Genomic DNA, 20,673 nt, shown 5'->3' with positions numbered 1-20,673 from the left:
GCCTCTCCATCAGAAAGATGGCGCCCACCTAGCGCCCAGCTTGATGAATCTATTTTTGCCTTTTGGTCTCTTTCTTTCTTTAGTTTCTTAATCCCCAGCTCCTTCACTCAGGAACCTGTCTCCTTTTCCGTGATGGAGATGGACACGGAAAACAGAGAAACAGCCCCCGCATCCTTGTACACAGCTGAAACTCCCCTCACAATCATTTAAGGGGCTTATTACATAGGAAGGACTCTGGTTCCACCCCCTATATGTTGAATCAGCACCTTTGAGAATGGGGGGGGGAGAGGGGGGGTCCTAAATCTGTGGTCGGCAAACTGCAGCTCGTGAGCCACATGTGGCTCTTTGGCCCCTTGAGTGTGGCTCTTCCACAAAGTACCACGGCCTGGGAGAGTATATTTTGAAGAAGTGGCGTTAGAAGAATAAGTTTAAAAAATTTGGCTCTCAAAAGAAATTTCAATCATTGTACTGTTGATATTTGGCTCTGTTGACGAATGAGTTTGCCGACCACTGCCCTAAATCATCATAATATGTGCTAAAATATGAGGCTCAGAAACCTAGATTGTTAAGTGGGAAGGGAAGATATCTCAGTCACCTTTTTATTCCTCAGATATTCAACAAATTTATATTAGAGTTAAACTAATACTGCAATCGAAAGCTATTTCCTATCTGTATAATTGCTCAGTACAGTATTCATTAAAACTAAATTCCATCACATTCAGCAGTTAAACTGTAATTAAGTTATATACCTTTCTATTGCATAGAATATGTATTTTACCCTCAGTGATCTATTATGCCATCTTATACTGCCAAGAATTCTTATTCTGTGTGTAATTTTCAGATGTGTCCTTGATGCTTTGAGGCTGGGTACAAAAGATAATGGACTTGGAATTGGAAGAGCTGTCTCTGTGATTTTTGACAATTACATATAAAATATCTAAGAATCAAGTTTATAATTTGTAAACGTTGGTAACATTTTGTAACTGTCACCTTCATAATGTTGCTGAAGCTCAAGTGATATGTATAACGAAGCCTACTACAGAAATGGCTGTTGCTACTATGTGGCCTTAGTAATTAAACAAAACAAAATGTTTATTCCTAAGTCTTTTCAAATACTAGATATGCTGCATAAGTTGGTTGTTCTAAAACATACAAAAATGAGATTAGAATAAAAAAATAGAAAAACATTAAGTGGATGCACAATATTCATTTATTCAATCATTTATCTCATTTATCCACAATCTATATTTACATCACGCAGAACATGGTATGAGAAATAGTAATTAAATAAATTTAAATCAGTTCTCCAAAGGTTTAGCTCCCTTGTGCTCATTAAGCTGCTTCTGCTTTGTTCAAATCTCCATCCCTTGTCATAACAAGCTGCTCCCGCTTGGTTCAAATCTCCCTCCTTGGTCATAACAAGCAATAGGGAACCCTCTTGAATTCGCTGGCGCTGTCTCTTTAAGGAGTAATGGAATTCCGATTGAATCGATCACAGACTCTTGACCCTCTCGCTCCAAGCGGTTTAATTCCAGCCACGGAGACTACTCTCTTTCTGGGTGTCATGCTTGGAGGTGCGTGAGTGTAAATACATTTTGGTCTTGGCGTGTGGTCGCTTCTGACCGTGGGGCGGCTGGCCTGCCAGCTGGAGGACGTCCGGCGGTGCCCGGCGCCGCGGGACCTCGGGGCTCGGCTGGCCACGCCTGGAGCGCGGGGGTGATTGGGCCGCCGTTGTTGTAGTGACCGGGAGGCGCCGCCGCCCCAGGCAGACGGTTCCGGGCGCCGCATGGTCCCCCATCGCATCTCATCCCCTTCTTTTCCCCCGTTTCCCTACCCGCAGAACCGGTGACCCGCCGCTCCCCCCATGGCCTCCGTCCCGGTAAGGACGGGCTGGAAGCGACTCCCCGGAGCCGGTTTTGCGGGCTGCGGGGCCCGGTCGGAGCCGCGCCCGCACCTGGCGGGAGGTGGAGGCAGGTGTCCGTCGCCGGCCCCCCCCCCCCGACCCCTCCCAACGCAGTCTCCAGCCCCTCGCCCCGGGCGCCCGCGCCTCCCCCAGCGCTGCCCAGGCGGCGGGAGCGTCCGGCCCCGGCCGGGCTCGGGACGGAGCCCCTGCGGGCGGACGCTCTGCCTCCAGAATCCTCGGAGGTTCCCGTGGAGCGCCTGCGTCAGAATCACCGGGAGGCGTTTAAAACGCGCCGGAGCCGGGGGGCCCGGGAGCCTGCGTTTCAGACGCGCTGCCCGGGAGGCCTCCCCGGTCCTTGCGGTTCTGAGCAGCGCGACCCGGGGATGCTGCCGGCCCTGCGGGGGCCGGGGCCACCCCGCGTCTCCCTGCGGGGCCTCCTGCCCACGGACCCGCCGCCCGCGACCGCTCCCGGGACGGGCCCCGCGCGCGCCCCCGGCCCCCCGCGCGCCCCCGGCCCCCCGCGTCGGAGGCCCGCACCTGCTGTCACATCCTGACCGCTTTCCTTCCCAGGAGGACCCCGTTCTGGAACGTTACTTTAAGGGCCACAAAGCTGCGATCACATCCTTGGACTTCAGTCCCAACGGCAAACTATTGGGTAAGTTGTATTCATTCATATTCTCTCCCTCTCTCTCTCTCTCTCTCTCTCTCTCTCCCTCTCTCCCTCTCTCCCTCTCTCCCTCTCTCCCTCTCTCCCTCTCTCCCTCTCTCCCTCTCCCCCCCCCCCCTCATTTTCTAACGGGGCAGCGCTCCGCTGCTGGGACGCCTCGCCTCCTGCCCACGCCGCCCCCAGAGGCCCCCGAGGCCCCGGGTTGGGGGGCGGCCAGGAGCGCGGGGAGCAGGCCGCTGGGTCCCGCCTGGCCTGGTCCGGCCGGGAGCCTTGCGCGAACTCACCGCCAGGAGGAGCGAGCGGGCGGCGGGGCGGGCCTGTCCGCGCCCGGGGAGGGGTGGGTGTTGGCCGCGAGTTTGAGAAAAGTTGTGCGCGGCGCGGGAGGAAGTGCCGAGCGAGTTGGGGCTGCGCGGCGCGCGGTGACTGCGGGCTCGGGGGGGACCCGGGAGGCCCCTCGGCCGCCGAGGAGCCGAGGACCCGCAGGGAGAGCGAGGTGGGGGGGCCCGCTGAGTCCCGAACGCCCGGCGGCGGCGGGTCCGCTGCCCGCGCCCCGCGCGGAGACCATGCGGCTCCGGGCGGCCGCGAGGTGGACCTGGGCGGGCAAGAGCTGCCTGCTGCTGGCGCTGCTCACCGTGGCCTACGTCCTGGTGGAGCTCTCCGTCTCCAATCTCCATGCCTCCTCGGGAGCCGGCCCGGCCTGGGAGCGGGGGCCCGGGCGGCTCTCCGACCCCGCGCAAAAGGCCGGGGATCTGTCCCGGCCGCTGTACGACAAGCCGCCCGCAGACCCCCGCGCCCTGGGCGAGTGGGGCAAAGCCAGCAAACTGCAGCTCGGCGAGGCCGAACGGAAGCAGCAAGAGGAGCTCATTGAGCGATATGCCATCAACATCTACCTCAGTGACAGGATCTCCCTGCACCGCCACATAGAGGACAAGCGAATGCACGAGTGCAAGTCCAAGACCTTCGACTACAGGCGGCTCCCCACCACCTCCGTCATCATCGCTTTCTACAACGAAGCCTGGTCCACGCTGCTCCGCACCATCCACAGTGTTTTGGAAACCTCCCCCGCTGTCCTCCTGAAGGAGATTATCCTCGTGGATGACCTGAGCGACCGGGTGTATCTGAAGACACAGCTTGAAACGTACATCAGCAACCTCGACCGAGTCCGCTTGATTCGAACCACCAAGCGGGAGGGCTTGGTGAGGGCCCGCCTCATCGGGGCCACGTTCGCCACGGGGGATGTGCTCACTTTCCTGGATTGTCACTGTGAGTGTAACTCTGGTTGGCTGGAACCCCTTTTGGAAAGGATTGGTGAGGATGAAACGGCCATCGTTTGTCCTGTGATAGATACCATCGATTGGAATACTTTTGAATTCTATATGCAGACTGGGGAACCCATGATTGGTGGGTTTGACTGGCGTTTAACGTTTCAGTGGCATTCTGTCCCCAAGCACGAAAGGGACAGGAGGAAATCGAGAATTGAGCCAATCAGATCGCCCACCATGGCCGGAGGACTGTTTGCTGTCAGCAAGAAATACTTTGAGTACCTTGGGACATACGACACTGGGATGGAAGTGTGGGGAGGTGAAAATCTGGAGCTCTCTTTCAGAGTGTGGCAGTGTGGAGGGAAACTGGAGATCCACCCATGTTCCCACGTGGGCCACGTATTCCCTAAGCGGGCTCCCTATGCTCGGCCCAATTTTCTGCAGAACACTGCTCGGGCGGCCGAAGTGTGGATGGATGAGTACAAAGAGCATTTCTACAATCGAAACCCTCCAGCAAGGAAAGAATCTTACGGGGATATTTCTGAAAGAAAATTGCTACGAGAACGGCTGAAGTGCCAGAGCTTTGACTGGTATTTGAAAAATGTGTTTTCGAACTTACACGTTCCAGAGGATAGGCCAGGCTGGCACGGAGCTATTCGCAGTATGGGGATCTCTTCTGAATGTTTAGATTATAACTCTCCCGACAACAACCCCACAGGTGCTAACCTTTCACTGTTTGGATGCCATGGTCAAGGGGGCAATCAATTCTTTGAATATACTTCAAACAAAGAAATCAGGTTTAATTCTGTGACTGAGTTATGTGCACAGGTCCCTGAGCAAAAAAATCACGTAGGAATGCAGAATTGTCCAAAAGATGGGTCCTCTGTGCCAGCAAACATTATTTGGCATTTCAAAGAAGACGGAACCATTTTTCATCCACACTCAGGACTCTGTCTTAGTGCTTATCGGACACCTGAGGGCCGCGCTGATGTGCAGATGAGAACTTGTGATGCTCTGGATAAAAATCAAATCTGGAAGTTTGAGAACTAAAGGAGCATAAGCAGCACTTTAGTCCTGAGTTGACAGTATATTCAGGAAAGTCCAAGAGCCTCAATGGAGATTATATTTTATTAGAAATCGCCCAGTGGTCATCTCTGAGAGTGCTGTATAATCTGTGTTTCATCTTGGCATAGAACACAAACTGTTGCGCAGAGCGCTGCTGTTTCACGTTTGAAAGTGCCTTACTTAGAAGTGGTTTTATTTTATTTCAGAGTTCTGTCAATATGGTTTCTTCTCCTTAAAGAAGTTGACTGTGAATTGAGATACACAAAACATGTAGGTGCCAGATGATCGTACAGACTGTAAAAGTCCCAAGTAAAATAGGTGATTTTTGTTGATGGGTAAGTTCACTGCACATCCTTTTTTTTTTTTTTTTTTTTTTTTACAAATTCTTAAATGTGCAGTTTGAGCTAAAGCTGTTTTGATTATACATAGATTTTGGATTTCTTTAACCAACACATTAACTTTTGGGGTTTGTTTATTTTTTCTAATTTTTTAAAATGAAATGGAAATTAAAGAAAGTTGATTTTAAGGAGAAAGGCCTTGTTTAGATATGTGTGTCATTAGAAGAGGGCATTAGTTTGAATGTGAGTTTGGAGGTCTTTTTTTACATATAGACACTCAGAAAAATATACCCACATCTGAATGAAATGGGGAGATCTTTACATTCCACACTTTGCAAACTTGAGCTATTGGACTTAACTGATCTATAGTGATACCTCAGATAGCTTTGATTTCATAACCTGTCCTGTCTGTGAACTTGTTAGTGTGTTAAGGCATTATCTGATTGCACTTCCTTAAGTTATGAATGTACTAGAGAGGGACTCATTCAGAATATTGTACTTCCTTCCCTTTGTTAATGCTTAATCACTTAAAGTAAATACAACTGAGGCCTCTCTGAAGTTAAACCCAACTGTGTTTATTGAAATGTGTGAAAACGAAAGTGGGCCCTGTTTTGCAGAGGCTGTGGAACTCTTCTGTGAGTTCTAGCTGCTTAGGGCATTTCAGGATTAATCTTAAGAAGATAAGGAAAGAAGCCTGTCTTGACAATGGTGAATGCTGCCTTCCAGCTTTTTTCCACTGAGCCTCACACTTAGGCTGCTTTCCAAAGTGGGGAAATGACTGAGTGAATGAATGAATGGCTCAGCCCAGGAATGTGACTGGTCAAGTCATTTGACCAAATGACTCAGTTTGGCCCTCAGTTTCCTGATCTGCAAAATGTGGATGCTGGATTAGATGGATCCTGAAGATCTCTTCCAGCTCTGAAATGTTATGATTATGCATTATATCCGTCTCAGTTTCAATCATTGTGCAATCTTTACAACACTTTTTATCTGTTCACTTTTAACATAGGTATTGTTTTTGAGCAACGTTCAGTCCAGTTATGAAGCTGGGAAAAAGAATTGGTTTTAAGACTTATGTGAGCTGAGCTCACCTGCAGTGGTTTATTTTTGGATTGAGTGGAAAGTTGTATTCATTTCATTTTGTCAGTTGTTGAACCAATTTTTGTTTTTATCTTTAATCTTTCAAACTGTAAATAATCTTTTGGGGCAAGGTTGTAAATATTTCCCAAACTAAATAATTGGAGAAGTAAACATACTAAACAAAAGTATTTTAACTGGTTTAATTGCGATGTTATATTTAGAAACCTAAATTTAGAATTAAATCTCAAATTAGTTCAGTTTGGCCTAGATTTTTGAAAAATACATGCTTGATAAAAAATTAATCCATAATCCTTATATGAAAATTTGTTTTCAGCGTCTACTTAATGATGTAGCAACTTTGCAAATCTGAATTTAAGAAAAAATTTTAGGATAGTTATTTCAAAAAGTGAAATTGTTCAGTGGCTTGAATATTTTTATTTTTTTATTTTGCTTCTAAAAATGAAAATGTGTTATTAGCTTTATGTAAGTTATCTGGCAACCTTAAAATTTATCAAAGAATTGCCATGGCACTGGGTATAATTTAAAGAGGACTTATCATAGTGCTCGAATTTTACAAAAGGGTTGACTGACAACAGATATTCTCCTAAACCTACCCTCTCTCCATGCTCAGCCTGCCTTTTTTAAATTATTAAATTACCTTTTAGTTTTTAATTTATTTTTATTATTATTCTTAGCCCCCTATCAAATGGGAGAATTAAAGTTGATATATTCTGGAAGTACATACTGGAATTATTTTTATCCTAGTATCTTGCTGCTCATGTCAAGAGGGAAAGGGAACATTAAAAACTAGAGTAGTACTTAATTCTTTATTTACTCTTGGTCTAAATTTCAGGGCTTTTTGGAAGAAATTTTAGACTAGTGCTTTATTTATATCAATTAATTTGGAAGAGTTAGGCTGTTAATTCCTTACAATCCTGTACATAACTGAAGAATGAGACTTCCACTTTTCATGCATAGGCATTTCCAATTTAATTAAAAAACACACTATAAAACTAAACAAAATGTATTTGGCTGCCCTACTTCTAATTTATTGATACTAAATCTCTCTTTTTTGGGGGGCAATTAAGAGTTGACCTTTTAAGTTAGTTTACATGCTGAATCATAACTTTAGAAAAATATTTGCTAAACTAGAAGTTTCAACTTTAAATAGCCAGTCACTATGTCATTTAGTATCCGAGTCTCTGAATAGTTTGACCATCTAACTTGGCATTTTTATAAGTCATTAAAAAAAAAAAAAAAGAAGAAGATAAGCTAGTCGTATGCAAGATCTCTATAACTCAAAATAACTTGTTAGTAAAAGAAAATGTGTTTTCATTATGTGTTGGCAAATCAAGTGTTTCTAGATTGAAGACAAGGTTATTTTTAAGTTTTGTAGTCATAGTTGATTTAGGATTTCAATTTGAATTGATTAAACAGTTTTCACTTGTCTTTTTGAGTTTGTGTTTTAAAAATATATTTAAATGAGCACAAAGAATGTTGAGATTTTGCCAGGCATGTGTGGTTCAGTGGTAGAGCGTTGACCTATGAACTTGGAGGGCCCAGTTCACTTCCCATTAAGGGCACATGCCCAGATTTCAGGCTCAATCCCCAGTGGGGTGCATGCAGGAAGCAACTGATCAATGATTCTCTCTCATCATTTATGTTTCTATCTCTTTCTCTCTCTCCCTCCCTCTCAGAAATCAATAAAGTATATTTTAAAAAAAAGAATGTTGAAGTTCAGATTAATCTGTTTTGAATGATGCATTTTTTTCTGTGTGATGAGCAGTTTCTATCCTTTTTTCCCTTTGTAAATGTATTTGCAATATTAAGACAAAATAAAATGTGTGCCTAATTATTTTTGCAAATGGATTTTGATTACCTTAGTCTGTGGGATCACTGTTCCTGTGTACACATTTATTGATGGTGCAGAAGTTAAGCTTGTAATTCTTTAACTTAAATGGGAATGTGAACAGTAGACTATAAAAAAGTCAAGTTTTCTATATTATTTTGCAAAGTGTCATAAACCAGCAAGTATTCTGAAATGGTGACAGCACTATTTATGCATTAACTACTCAAAAAAACTGGGAATAATTAGGGATCTGTGGGGCCCACTGAGGTCACTATAAAAGAAAGCAAGTGGGCACTTGGGCTAAAAAAACAAACAAACGAACGATCCATAAACCCCGTTGTCTCACACTTTCTCAACCTTCTTTCTCTCATCATCCTGTCCCTATAAGCAGTTCCTGTCCAACAGTAGCATCTCTTCTTTAGTGATCCCTGCCCAACGCCCTGCCCTCCTGCCTCCACCCAGCCTGACACACTGCCAGAGAACTACTACCCTAAGAATTGAGCTTTAAGCACCATGTGTCTTATAGCCACAATGAAGATATGTATAGTTGAGCTTAACACATTTTCACTGATCTCTTATATTTTGTACTGTTTAAAAAGTTGCTATAAATACGCATATTATAATCTTGCTTTCTTATGAGGTGACTACAACCCTGTGCAAATCATTTCATGTCTCTATATTTGTTTCATAAATATGAAAAACAAATGGGAAAATCTGTAGAGATGATAAATTAGTGGTTGCCAGAGACTGGGGAAGGGAGGAATAGCAAATGATTGCTAATGAGCATGTTTGTTTGTTTGTTTTTGGGGGGGGGACGGGGAGGAGGAGTGATGGTGATGAGAATGTACTGGAATTAGATAGTGACAGTGTGGTACAACTTTGGGCAAAACACTGAATTGTACACTTTAAAAGGGGGAAGTTACAGTATGTGAATTATATCTGAATTTAAAAAATAAATTTCAGGGTAAAAAAGAGGCTGGAGAATTTCATGTGTCCTAGAAAATATTTCTCTTTTCTGTGTTCCTCTGTGCATACTAGATTTTAAAACAGGCCAGCAGTATTTATTATTAATACTTGAATCATTTTTGTGATTTAGTAGAATTAAGAACCTTATATATAATGTGAATCTCCCAGTTAAGTATTAGGCTTCAGTAAGAAATCAGTTGTTATTGGAGTTTTTCCTAAAATTCTGAAAAACCTCAATTAATCCTTTAAGACAGTAGGTAGAGATTATTATAAAAGATGAATGAGTTCTTGAGGTATACAGTTTGTTCATGACAGAACTGAAGAGCAGAGAAACAACTTGCTAGTAATTGGGTACTGCTGTTCCTTTTCTACCCAGCTTGGCCATCATATCATGCTGGCCTGGGAGAGAGATCTGTTGCAGGACTCGTGTCCTGAGCTGTCTGGTGACCCTTCTAACCCATTTATTTGTACTTACCTAATCCTGTTCAAAGGGGGAACTGGAAGTGCTGTTTTTACTCAGTACATCTTTATTTAGTTATTGCCTCTGTGCCAGGTGCTGGCCCACACCTGGGCATACCAATGGAAGTGAACAAAGCAGGTGTGCCAGAGTGGTATGAAGAATTCACAGTCCAGTGATAAGAGACAATAACAAGCAAACACACAAATTATATGCAGGTTCAACTTGGAAACAGGAAAATAATTGAATGCTGTGAAGGAACAAAGTGCTTTGAGGGATGATAACTATGACAATATACTTGTGTACGGATCAAAAAACACTTCTCTGTGGAAGTTAGATTTAAGTCAAGACCTGAAGGAGGAGTTAGCTAGGTAAAGACTAGAGAGCATGGTATAGAATAGGATTTAGCAGAAGGTTGGGAAAGAGCTTGTCCTCAATCAAGGAAATAAAAGGCAGCCAGCATGGATAAAGCCATGCACCAAGAAAGAGAGCTTTGGGAGATGAAGCTGCAGGGGGAGGCAGAGGCAGCTTGGGTAAGGCCTTGGAGGCTAAGAGGCTATAGTGGGTTAAATGGTGGCCCTCCAAAAGATATGCCCATTCCTAATCCTTAGAACCTGTAAATGTGACAGTTTTTTAAATAAAGGTCTTTGCAAATGCAATTAAGTTAAGGATCTTGAGAAGGAATAATCTAGAATGACTTGGGTGGGCCCTAAGTCCAATGACTAGTGTTCTTATAAGACAAATGAAGGAGATAAGAGAAAGCCATAATGAAGCCAGAGATAAAGAATCGGAGTGATTGAGCCACAAGCCAGGGAGATTCCAAAGATTCCAGAACCTGGAAGAGGCGAGGAATCTCTAGTCTTTAGAGAAGGGTGGGAACCTTTTTTCTTTTTTTTTTGCCAAGGGCCATTTGGATATTTATAAATCATTTGTGGGCCATACAAAATTATCAACTTAAAAAATTAGCCTGCTGTATTTGGTCAAAAATTAACTCACCCCTAATGCGTTGGTAAGGCCAGACCAAACGTTTTCACATGTCTTATGAGGCCCGTGGGCTAGATGTCCCCTACCCCTGCTTTAGAGGGATTGTGGTATTGCCAGCACCTTGATTTTAGACTTCCAGTCTCTAGAACTGTGAGAGAATAAATTTCTGTTTTTTTAAGCCTCCAAATTTTTGGTAATGTGTTAAGGCAGACTCAAGAGGCCATTTTTTAGGATTTTTTCTGAGAGTTGTGGAAAGCTGTTGAGAGTTTTAAGTAAGGGAAAAAACATCTGAATTATACAATAGAAAGGTCATTGTGGCTACCAAGGGAAGACTGAACTATTAGCAGAGAAATTAAGAGCTATTATAGTAATACTAGAGGCCCAGTGTATGAAAATTTGTGTACTGGAGTGGGGGGTCCCCTCAGCCCATCCTGCCCCCTCTCACAGTCCAGAAGCTTTCGGAGGTGGGAGACGACGCCCCATCACACCTCTGCTGCTGCCACTGCCAGCAGTGCAAAGCCTCAGACAGCCCTAGTTACCTATGCCTGGGGCAGACCTGGTTAGCTGGGCAGCTGCCATCTGAGGCTTGCCTGCGCCTCGGGCTGGCCCTGGGAGGCTGGGAGGGGCTGAAGGGACTGGGGGACTCCCGAGGCAGGCGTGTGTCAAGGCTGGGCCTGCCCCTAGGTGGGCTCAGCCGCCATGCCTGCCACCCTGGCAGGGCTGAGGGGACTGGGCATTACTATCTTGTGGCTGTGGGCACCAACATCTTTGAGGGCAGGACAGCCAATTAACATATTCCCTCCTTATTGGCTGTGGAAGCCGCCATCTTTGAGGGGAGGACAGCCAATTAACATATTCCCTCCTTATTGGCTGTGGAAGCTGCCATCTTTGAGGGCAGGACAGCCAATTAACATTCCCTCCTTATTGGCTGTGGAAGCTGCCATCTTTGAGGGCAGGACAGCCAATTAACATATTCCCTCCTTATTGGCTATGGAAGCTGCCATCTTTGAGGGCAGGGTCAATTAGCATATTTCCTCCTTATTAACTGTGGGCATCACCATCTTTTATGATGGTGTGAGGGTCAATTAGCATATTCCTTCTTTATTAGATAGGATCACCAGGAGATGATGGTGGTTTTAGTAAAAAATGGTGATCTTGAAAGTAAAGAGGTGGTCTGGGAAAGAAAGACTTGGGAGTTATTAGCATATAGATGATAAAGTCATGGGAATAGATAAAGTCACCTGGGAAGAACATAGAACAATGAGGGCAAATGGCCCACATCTGAGTCCAAAAGATCTCTAAGCTTTAGATCAGAAGAGGAAATAACAACAAAATAATCAGAAAGGTAGGAGGGAAAGCCGTAATAGTAGGGCATCATGAAAGCTAGGGTCGAGAGTAGGGTAAAAATGTTGAAGAGAATGTAGAAGATACCAAATAGTTATTATTTTTAAAAATATATTTCTTTATTGATTTCAGAGAGGAAGGGAGAGGGAGAGAGAGAGAGAAACATCAAAAATGACAGAATCATTGATTGGCTGCTTCCTGCACGCCCCCTAGTGAGGATCGATCCCACAACCCCAACATGTGCCCTTGGCTGGAATCGAACCTGGGACCCTTCAGTCCACCCCTCAACATTCTATCCACTGAGCCAAACCGGCTAGGGCCCAAGTAGTCATTATTTAGCACTACTGGGCAGTGTAGAAGTTCATATGAAATTAGTGATCATGAATTTTCAGTGTTCCAAATCTGTCTGGGATTGTGTCTAGCATTTTCACTGGCACAGATAGAGTCTTAGAAAAGGCGGAATGATTGGGATTTTGCCAGGCTAGCCTGAAGGAAAGCAGGAGAGTCAAGGGATTGAATGTATGTGTAAGAGGGGAATTGTAAATTGGATAAAGGAAGATAGTAAAAAGAGCTTTCCTGAGGAACATAGGTCAGTGGATTAGACTTCTGGATGAAGTGACATCTATGAAAAGGCAAGTTGTCAGAGGGTATGGCAAATTTCAGTTGGTGATATGGGAAGTATTCAGGTTCTGCTGGTGACGAGATCCAGGGTGTGAGCACAAATAGATTATGGAGGAGGCAAAGAATTCCTTATTATGCCCTCGGTCTGAAATGTTCTTCACCGTCTCACTCTTGGCTTGACTGGCTCCTTACCTTTCATACCCCCATTTAAAAATGCCACTGATCACTCCATTTCAAGTGAGTATTCTGCCCCACACAAAATTCTCATTATGACTTCTACTTTATTTTCCTATGAGCTTGTTTGTTTTCCTTTTCTCCAAGTGAATATAAGCTCCCCGTTTAGAGATTTTGGCTATTTTGTTACTTAGCACTTCCCCTGACCCACCCACAAATGCCTTACATGTCTTAGGGGTGAGATATCTGTTGAATCTTCAATAATAATAAAAGTGTAATATGCTAATTGGACTGGCCATCTTTCCTGATAACCTTGGGAGCCAGGGCCGAAGCAGCATCCAGCCTCTAGTGAACTAGTGATATTAAGTGTTGGAATGGAGTAAGAGAGGTGTGAAAGAGAAAATAATTGTTGCTTGAAAGGGATTCACAATCTTGGTGTCATCAAGCAAGGTTAAAGTTTAAGTAGTTAAGGACAAGGAGGGTCTAGTGGTAACTTTTGGGAAGGAGAAAAGACATGGTGTCAAGTTCAGCTAAGGAGATCCCTAGCATATGGCAGTGAGAGTACATGATCATTGATGACCAGAGAGGCTTAAGGCTTAAACTAGTCATGATTAGAGAAAACAGAACACGAAGCATGATGGATTAAAAAAAAAAACTTTTATCAAAAATTAGAGTTGACAAACAATGTTATATTAGTTTCAGGTGTACATTATACTGATTATATATTTATATACCTTACATAATATTACAATATTTACATGATTATTTTACATGGTTAATTTCTTCTTGACAGCCTTTTCTGGGTTTCACAGGATAGGTTGAGAGGTGATCAGAGGAGAGGAGAGAGGATGGGAGAAAGCAGTATCTGTGAAGTGTTGTCATCCCTTCTTATGAATGCAGAAGCTGAGAGTTCAGTAACTTCCGTGAAGCTATGGACCAAATGAACAGCAAGGCTTGGCTCAGCTTGGTCTGGAGCTGGGCTCTGGGGGCACGCTCAAGAATATAAACATTAGAAGACTTTAGAAGTATTTTCACATAGTTTTCAGAATCCGTGCTGCACTTCAGAAGTTTCCATTTAAAATGATAAAATTTTAACATTGAAGTTCTCAGTTTTTTCCCTTCAGAGTTACCCTGCATTGACTCAGTCACTGTTTAATGTGCGTGGGTTGTTTGTAGAATAAATGGTTGTAACAAACAAGTTAATTTCTCCTGTTTTTGACTGAAAAGAAGCAGAATTAAATTTGGAATTTTTAAGTTAGTTCCTTATTGTGAAGTGATAATAAAAATTTGCCAGAAATTCTTTTTCTAATATAGTTGTTGATGGCAACCATATAGTGCTTGGTTAAAGCTTTTCTTACTGTTATAATTTTAAAAATTACTCGAAGTGCTAAAGTAATCTTATGTTCTCACTGAGTTGCAGTGTTTCTCAAATTTCGATAATATACACCCAAAGAATGTAAACAACTAGAAGTATGCATTTTCAGGTCCCCAGTAATTCTAATGGAGATAATCCGTACATAAGTCCCCAGCGCTTTGAGAAACACTGGGCTATTGATAAATGCCCAGGCTTTGGAGTCTGATAGGCTCCAAAATGGAGCTCTACTACTTTCCTTCTTTGTGACCTTGGACAAGTTACTTAACCTCACTTAATATTTCCTCGTCTGTTAAAGAGGGATAATTATATCTACCAGCCCTGTTGTGAGGATTAAGTAAAAGAATGCTTATGAAGTCTTTAAAGATACTTGGCTGTAATAACAACTCAGTAAAGGCTTGTGTTGATATGATTTATCAGGCCTCCTGGAGATTCGGAGTTTGAGTAAGTTAGATTAAATTTCTCCGGATTGATTATTACTAAAGATTATTTTTAAAGTGCTTGCAGCTTCTTTTAGACCATGCTTAAGCTAGCAAGCTAATTACTTAGTAGTGAGCTAGTAGGAAAACATGCTAATTATTCCCTCATTCAGGGCAGAGAATTTTAAAGTTTATGCCCTCATCTAATTATATTAGTATACAGGGCTAGCATAGTAATAATTACTTCCGAAAAAAGTTTATTTACTTATGATTAGAATATTATCTTTTTATTGTGCAACCCTCTTCTGTCTAGGTTTATAGATATGTAAGCCTGCGAATTACATTTTCTTTTTCTTTTCTTAAAAATATTTATAGAGAACTCCTTCTCATAGTTTTCCTTAGAAGGTTTACTTGTTTATTTTTCCCTGAAGTAGGAAGTCCGGCGCTTTTTTGTGACCCAAAGACTAGCATGTGCCTGGAATGGAACAGAAAGTACAGAATCATGGTGCTTCATACTAGAAAGCTGACATGAATTCTGGTAGGTGGCTTTTAAAGGAGGGCATAATGAGGGTAGAAAACAGAGAGGGACTTCTGAAATAATTGAAAATTCAGGAATTCTACATGAAGGTGATTGAATTATTAGGACTTCCTTGAATATGGGATGAAGACTTCAGGGAATATAATCCTGATTTATAAAGTTGTGAAAGATACTATATTGTGAACACAAACCTTTTTAGTAAATTCTAAAATGTTTGTTCTTTGACCCATCAATAATTCTTTTGGGAATTTGTCACAAAGATATATTTGCACATGTCAGAAATGACACATGTACATCACAGCATTGTTTGTAAAAGCACTGTGAACAACCTAAGAAGCCTGGACTGGTTAAATGAATGAAGGTGCACAGTGAAATACTATGCAGCTGTTAAAAGGAATAAAGCAGACCTGCCTCAAGCTATGGCAGAGTAATTGATTACCAAACTTGCCCTCCAGCTGAAAACAACTGAAATAAGACAAAGTATATGAGACAGCTGTTTTCAGAGCAACAAAGACTGGTCATTTCAAGAAGGAAAGCATAAGGTTGCCCCCCATCACTGGGCCTCCTCCCTAGGGGCACTCCACCTGCTACACAGCAGAGAGGTAGAGCCTAAGCAGTGAGAACCTGGCTGCACTGAGGCAGCAGAGGTATTGTTCTGGCTGATGGGGTGACCTTTGTGTGGCAGGATACCTGATATGTTCTTGCTGAGTCAGGTAAGCAGCTACAGAAGTCTGTGGGGGATTGTTATAGTTTTGGCTGAGGGCCCAGCACACTTGTGCATCTGTGAAGTTTAACAAAGATTGCTTAATGCTGTGCTGGGAGTGGATTGATGATTCCAGTGACCATGCAGGGCTGGGTGTCCCTGTATCTCTGGCTGAGCCAATGTGGGGAAATCTTGCCAAGCACCTCAGACATGTGGTGGAGACACCAAGGAGGCCACACCTTAGAATCTGGATCACACCTGATATAAAAGCCATGCCCTAAACCTATGTTCAAAACTGAAGTAGATCTACTCTCAAAGAATAAAACCAAGTCTGACAAGACCAAAAAGGAGCAAAACTGAATCCTGAACTACCGATAGTGAGATTGCTATTTGCAAAGGTGTGGGTTAGTGATGATCACCCTACTATTTGTGTATTTTAAATTTGAATAAAACATGTTGAGCACAATGAGAGCCAAGTTTTTGTGTGTGTGTGTGTGTGGGGGGGGGGTTATGAAAAGAAGTGGGGCTAGAATGTATTCAGTAGTTTTGGGTTGGAATTGAAGTTATGATTATGAACTCATGGTTTTTAATGTTTTTATATCTACACTAGGGGCCCAGTGCATGAATACGTGCACCTTGAAAAGAACTGTGGGCTGTGAGGCTGCAGTGGGCACAGGGGCGGGTCTTGGCCCATTCTTCATGCCTCCACCCGTCCCCTCCTGTCGAGGCTCCTGGTCCCTATCTGCTGGCAGTCCCACTCCCGCTGCTGCCACTCCCACTTGCTGATGGTGCAGAGCAATTGGGGCTGGCGTCAGCAGTAGGCACAAGTGGGGCTGGGGCCGTCAGTGGGTATAAGCAGTGACTGCTGCCCTAATCACTGCAGCGGGAGGTGGAACAGCCCTCAAGGGTGATAAGGACCAGCGCTGGGTGCCTGCAATGGATGTGAGCAGCAGCTGCCAGCCCCAGTCGCCCCTCAGGAGCAGGAGGAAGTGGAGAAACCCTGAGGGGTGATTGGGGCTGACAGCTGCCACTCACACATACTGACGGCATTGAGCGATGGAGGCCAGTGCCAGGCGCTGGCAGTGGGTGTGATTGGCGGCTCCAGTGCCGGCAGCAGGTGTGAGCACCTGACGGGACCATGGCGCCGGAGCAAAGAATTTTCAGTAACCACTAGAAGCTTGCCCCAATGACAGCGACCGGTACCCTGCCTTGGTCTGGCGCCCCTGCTCACATTCTCCACCATCCCGCCATGGCCGATGCCTGCCATGTTCTGCACTCTGCCGCCTGCTGCTGACACCTGCCGTGTTCTGTGCGCACCCCCTGATGGTCAGTGCACGTCATAGCGACTGGTTGTTTGCTTGATCTGATCCACCATCTGGTCTATTTGCATATTAGGCTTTTATATATACAGATAGTACAGCCTTTTTTTTCTTAGTTCTGCCACTGAAACTTATATTTATATCTTATTTATTAGCTATGTTCTCTGACACAATGGTAGCAATGAGCAAACATAATTCCCAGATCTTGGTTTCTAATGTCATTCTCCATTAATGGGCATTACTAATGATTATAGCATCTTGGGGGAAAAGGCCAATCCCAGGGCTGGGGCAGGAAAAAATGCATCTTGAAACATTTTATAATTCTAGAAGTAAGGAAATACTCAAAGAATGATGAATTTATATCAGAAGGTAAGCTTTAAGGGCGCTTACTAGCCAAATATGGAACTATGTAAGAGTAAAAATAAATGATAATAAGGATGGATTACAACCCCAGTAAAATAATCCTGAGTCCACACTGATATAAATAGATAAATGGATAAGGAAAGGTTTTCTTTACAATGATAAATTAAGAAATCAAATATAAGTTCATTAAATAATTACTAATTAGTAAATTAAAGAAATGATGATAGGTTGAAAAATTATTAAAGGATGCTAAAATTAGTGTGTGATAGTTTGTTGAGGAAGAGGATGTTTATATAGTCTTCAAGTATGTCCCCACAAACTATTAATTACTAATTTTACAAGGAAAATCTCACCTAAATCAAGTGATTAAAGTGAATGTCATCAATATTGGGACAGAGAGATATTACATGCATCCTAATATGATGCACTGATAAGAGAACAACATAAACTTCATGGATTACTTATTAAAAAATATATTCTGAATCTAACCCACAAGGTAACATCAGGGGGAAAAATTGTTAAACATATAACAAAAATAACAGGTCTAATCTTCACGAGTATCAAGGTCAATAAAGACAAAGAATGACCTAGGAAATCTTTCTAATTCATGGAAGTTAATGCAATGCATATCCTGGCTTACATCATGGGCAGGAAAATCACTATAATTGGCAAATCCATATATAGACTATGGGTAATAAAAACATTAAATAGTACTTAATTTCCTGACAATTTGTTAATTGTACTATGGTTTATGTCAGTTAATGTCTTTGTTCTTCGGAAATACATACAAATGTATGTGGTAGTAAAAAAAACGCTTTTAACATTTCAATTAGCTAAGGAAAAATATGCATATATAAAAGTGTTTATATATAGAGAGAATGATAAAACAAATGGACAAAATGTTATCAGCAAAATCTAAAGTAGAGAATATAAAAATGTTTTTATTATTAAATGTATTGAGGTACATTGGTTAATAACATTATATAAATTTATTGTGCTACATTGTAATTGTACTGTAAGCTTGAAATTATCAAAATAAACATTTATCAAAACTGGGGTGGGGAGAATAAGATAGCTCTTTGTACTAATAAAGCATAATCTCCAGTGTATTATATATTAAGCAGGCTGGGCAAGTGGAAGATGGAGAGGCAAAATGCAGAATGGCCAGAGTAACATGCTGCTCTTTGTATAAAAAATACATGTGAATTGACACCATTTGTTTAAGCATGTTGGAAGATACTCTAGAAAATAGTTAACACTGGTTGTCTCTAGGAGAGGAACCAGGGGCCAAAGGCTGGAAGGAGATTTTGATAAATACTTTTTAGTAATATTAGAATTCTGAACCATGTAAATGTATTTACAACTGAAAAGATAATTTAGCAACAAAAGCAAAAAGGGGAGACAGTACCATTTCTTTCCAGAAAATACTGGTAGTGTTCTTAACAGAGCAGATCTCTAAGTAGTTGATTTTGGTTAAATTTACGAGAGAGCTTGTGTTGACTAAAGAAAGTTATTGCTACTTAGAGTAACAATTACTGTTGACTTTTGACAATATATAGAGCAAGCGTGTTCTCCATTAGTATGTTCCTTGTATTATCTCCAGAGCCTACTTAAGCATTGTTTTGTTCTTTCTTTTGTCCTAAAGTTACATGTCTTGAAACAATGAATTACTTCATTTAGACAAATGTGGATTTTTTTTAATGGGTAGTTAACCTTTTCTTTTTACTTCCCCCTTTGACATTTTATCTTGAAATAGGCCAGCGAGATGATGAATTGTATGGCTTTGACATTTTAAATTATGTGGTAATGTTTATAAAGGGTGTTGCTTCAGTGGAAATGTATGAAAGCAAATTCCAAGTTGGCACTATATAGTATTGACATTGGTAATCAAACACCTTTTATTATCACAGTATTAGGGTTCGGTGGGAGGAGAATAAGGAAGTAAGGAAAATTCAATGTTAGTTTTCACAGTATTTAATAAAAATGCATTCATGGGGTTTTTAGAAATTGTTAGTCTATTTTTTTTAATTTTTTTTTTGCTAAAATTAAAAAATAAAATAAAATAAAATAGAGTGTACCTTGGGCCACACAGTTGTAATTGGGACATCTCTGCTTCTTGTTTTCTAATTAATAGGCTTCTAGAATGCCATCTTACCCTAAGGTTAGGTTATCTCCATCCTTCAAACTATTTGTTCATTCTGCTCTCTGTCACTTCTCTTTAGCAGGCCTCATTGCTAATAATAGCAAGTATTGCTTTAATGTGGGTATATGCTATCAACTCTAAAGTTATGTTTTGAGTGTCCACTCTAGGTCAGTTGCCCTTTTCCTCTTTTGACAAACCATGACAAAGCCCCTCCCCCATTTACATTTTACAGTGGGTTCTTTCCAGGCCTGATCTTACTAAATCTCTTGGTAGCATTTGACACATCTCGTCATTCTCTTGGAATACTTCCTGAACTTCAGGACACCACAATCTCCTCGCCTCCTCCTCCTTCATTTATGGCTTCATCCTTTGCTTTTTCTTCTCTCAGAGTGAGTACCTTCATCCTCTTCTTATCACTTCATCACTTCCTGGGTAATCCCACTCAGGCCCCAGTCTTTAATATATTACCTAGACCGCTGCTGCTGCTATTATTGTAGTAACAAAAATTCTAGTAATCATGGCCACATTAGACTTAATTTTCTATGTGTTAGGTATGAATTACAAGTGTTATTTCACTTAATACTTTGAATACTTCAGTTTGCAGATGAAGTGTCCCAGTCATAGGAAGTTTGGGTAGCTTATTCAAGGGCACACAGCTGGTAAGCCTGGATTTCAGTCACAAGTTGAATTCTACCATTTTCCTTTTAAACCACCACACTGTACAGTTAAAAATCTCTTCCTGGGCTCTAGGTGAGTATGTCCAACACTTGGCATTTCAACTTTTAGGTCAAATGGGCATCTTAAGCTTTATATTCTAAAAAGAACTTCTGATTCTCCACCCCATTCTGTCACACTCTCAATTTCCTCCTCTTCTGGTCTTTCCAGTCTCATTAAATGGCACTGAAATTTACCTGGGTAGCCAGGCCAGAAGCCTGGCATCTTTGCTTCATCTGTTTGCTTTTCCTTCACATCTAATCCATACATCAGCAAGCCTCATAGGCTCTATTTTGACCATGTACCTTCCCCTTCCATGGTCTCTAATCCAGACCACCACCTTCCCCTGATTCAGTTATTGCAATAGCAATACCCAGAGAAGAGACTCAAGA

General features: G+C 42.4%; 1 protein-coding gene across 10 annotated transcripts in view; it reads left to right on the top strand.

The window, feature by feature from the left end:
* The first annotated feature begins 1,565 nt into the window (after window positions 1–1,565).
* POC1B (POC1 centriolar protein B) overlaps window positions 1,566–20,673 on the top strand; it is a 109,121-nt gene continuing 90,013 nt past the window's right edge. For 3 of the 10 annotated variants that reach the window (XM_036454886.2, XM_036454888.2, XM_036454889.2), the window contains exon 1: window positions 2,943–4,550. In XM_036454886.2, the coding sequence (XP_036310779.1) occupies window positions 3,134–4,550 (1,417 nt within the window). In that variant the 5' untranslated portion in view covers window positions 2,943–3,133. Of the gene's footprint in view, window positions 1,880–2,473; window positions 2,559–2,815; window positions 5,233–6,244; window positions 8,171–19,935; window positions 19,957–20,673 lie in introns of those variants that run through there. The other 7 variants (XM_036454890.2, XR_004990888.2, XM_036454883.2 and 4 more) reach the window with 7 other exon arrangements.

The sequence above is a fragment of the Pipistrellus kuhlii genome, unplaced genomic scaffold (genome assembly GCF_014108245.1).
Source record: "Pipistrellus kuhlii isolate mPipKuh1 unplaced genomic scaffold, mPipKuh1.p scaffold_m20_p_3, whole genome shotgun sequence".
In the NCBI taxonomy this organism is placed as follows: domain Eukaryota; kingdom Metazoa; phylum Chordata; class Mammalia; order Chiroptera; family Vespertilionidae; genus Pipistrellus; species Pipistrellus kuhlii.
Note: the sequence above shows the minus strand (reverse complement) of the source record. Positions and strands in the feature narration are given on the sequence as shown.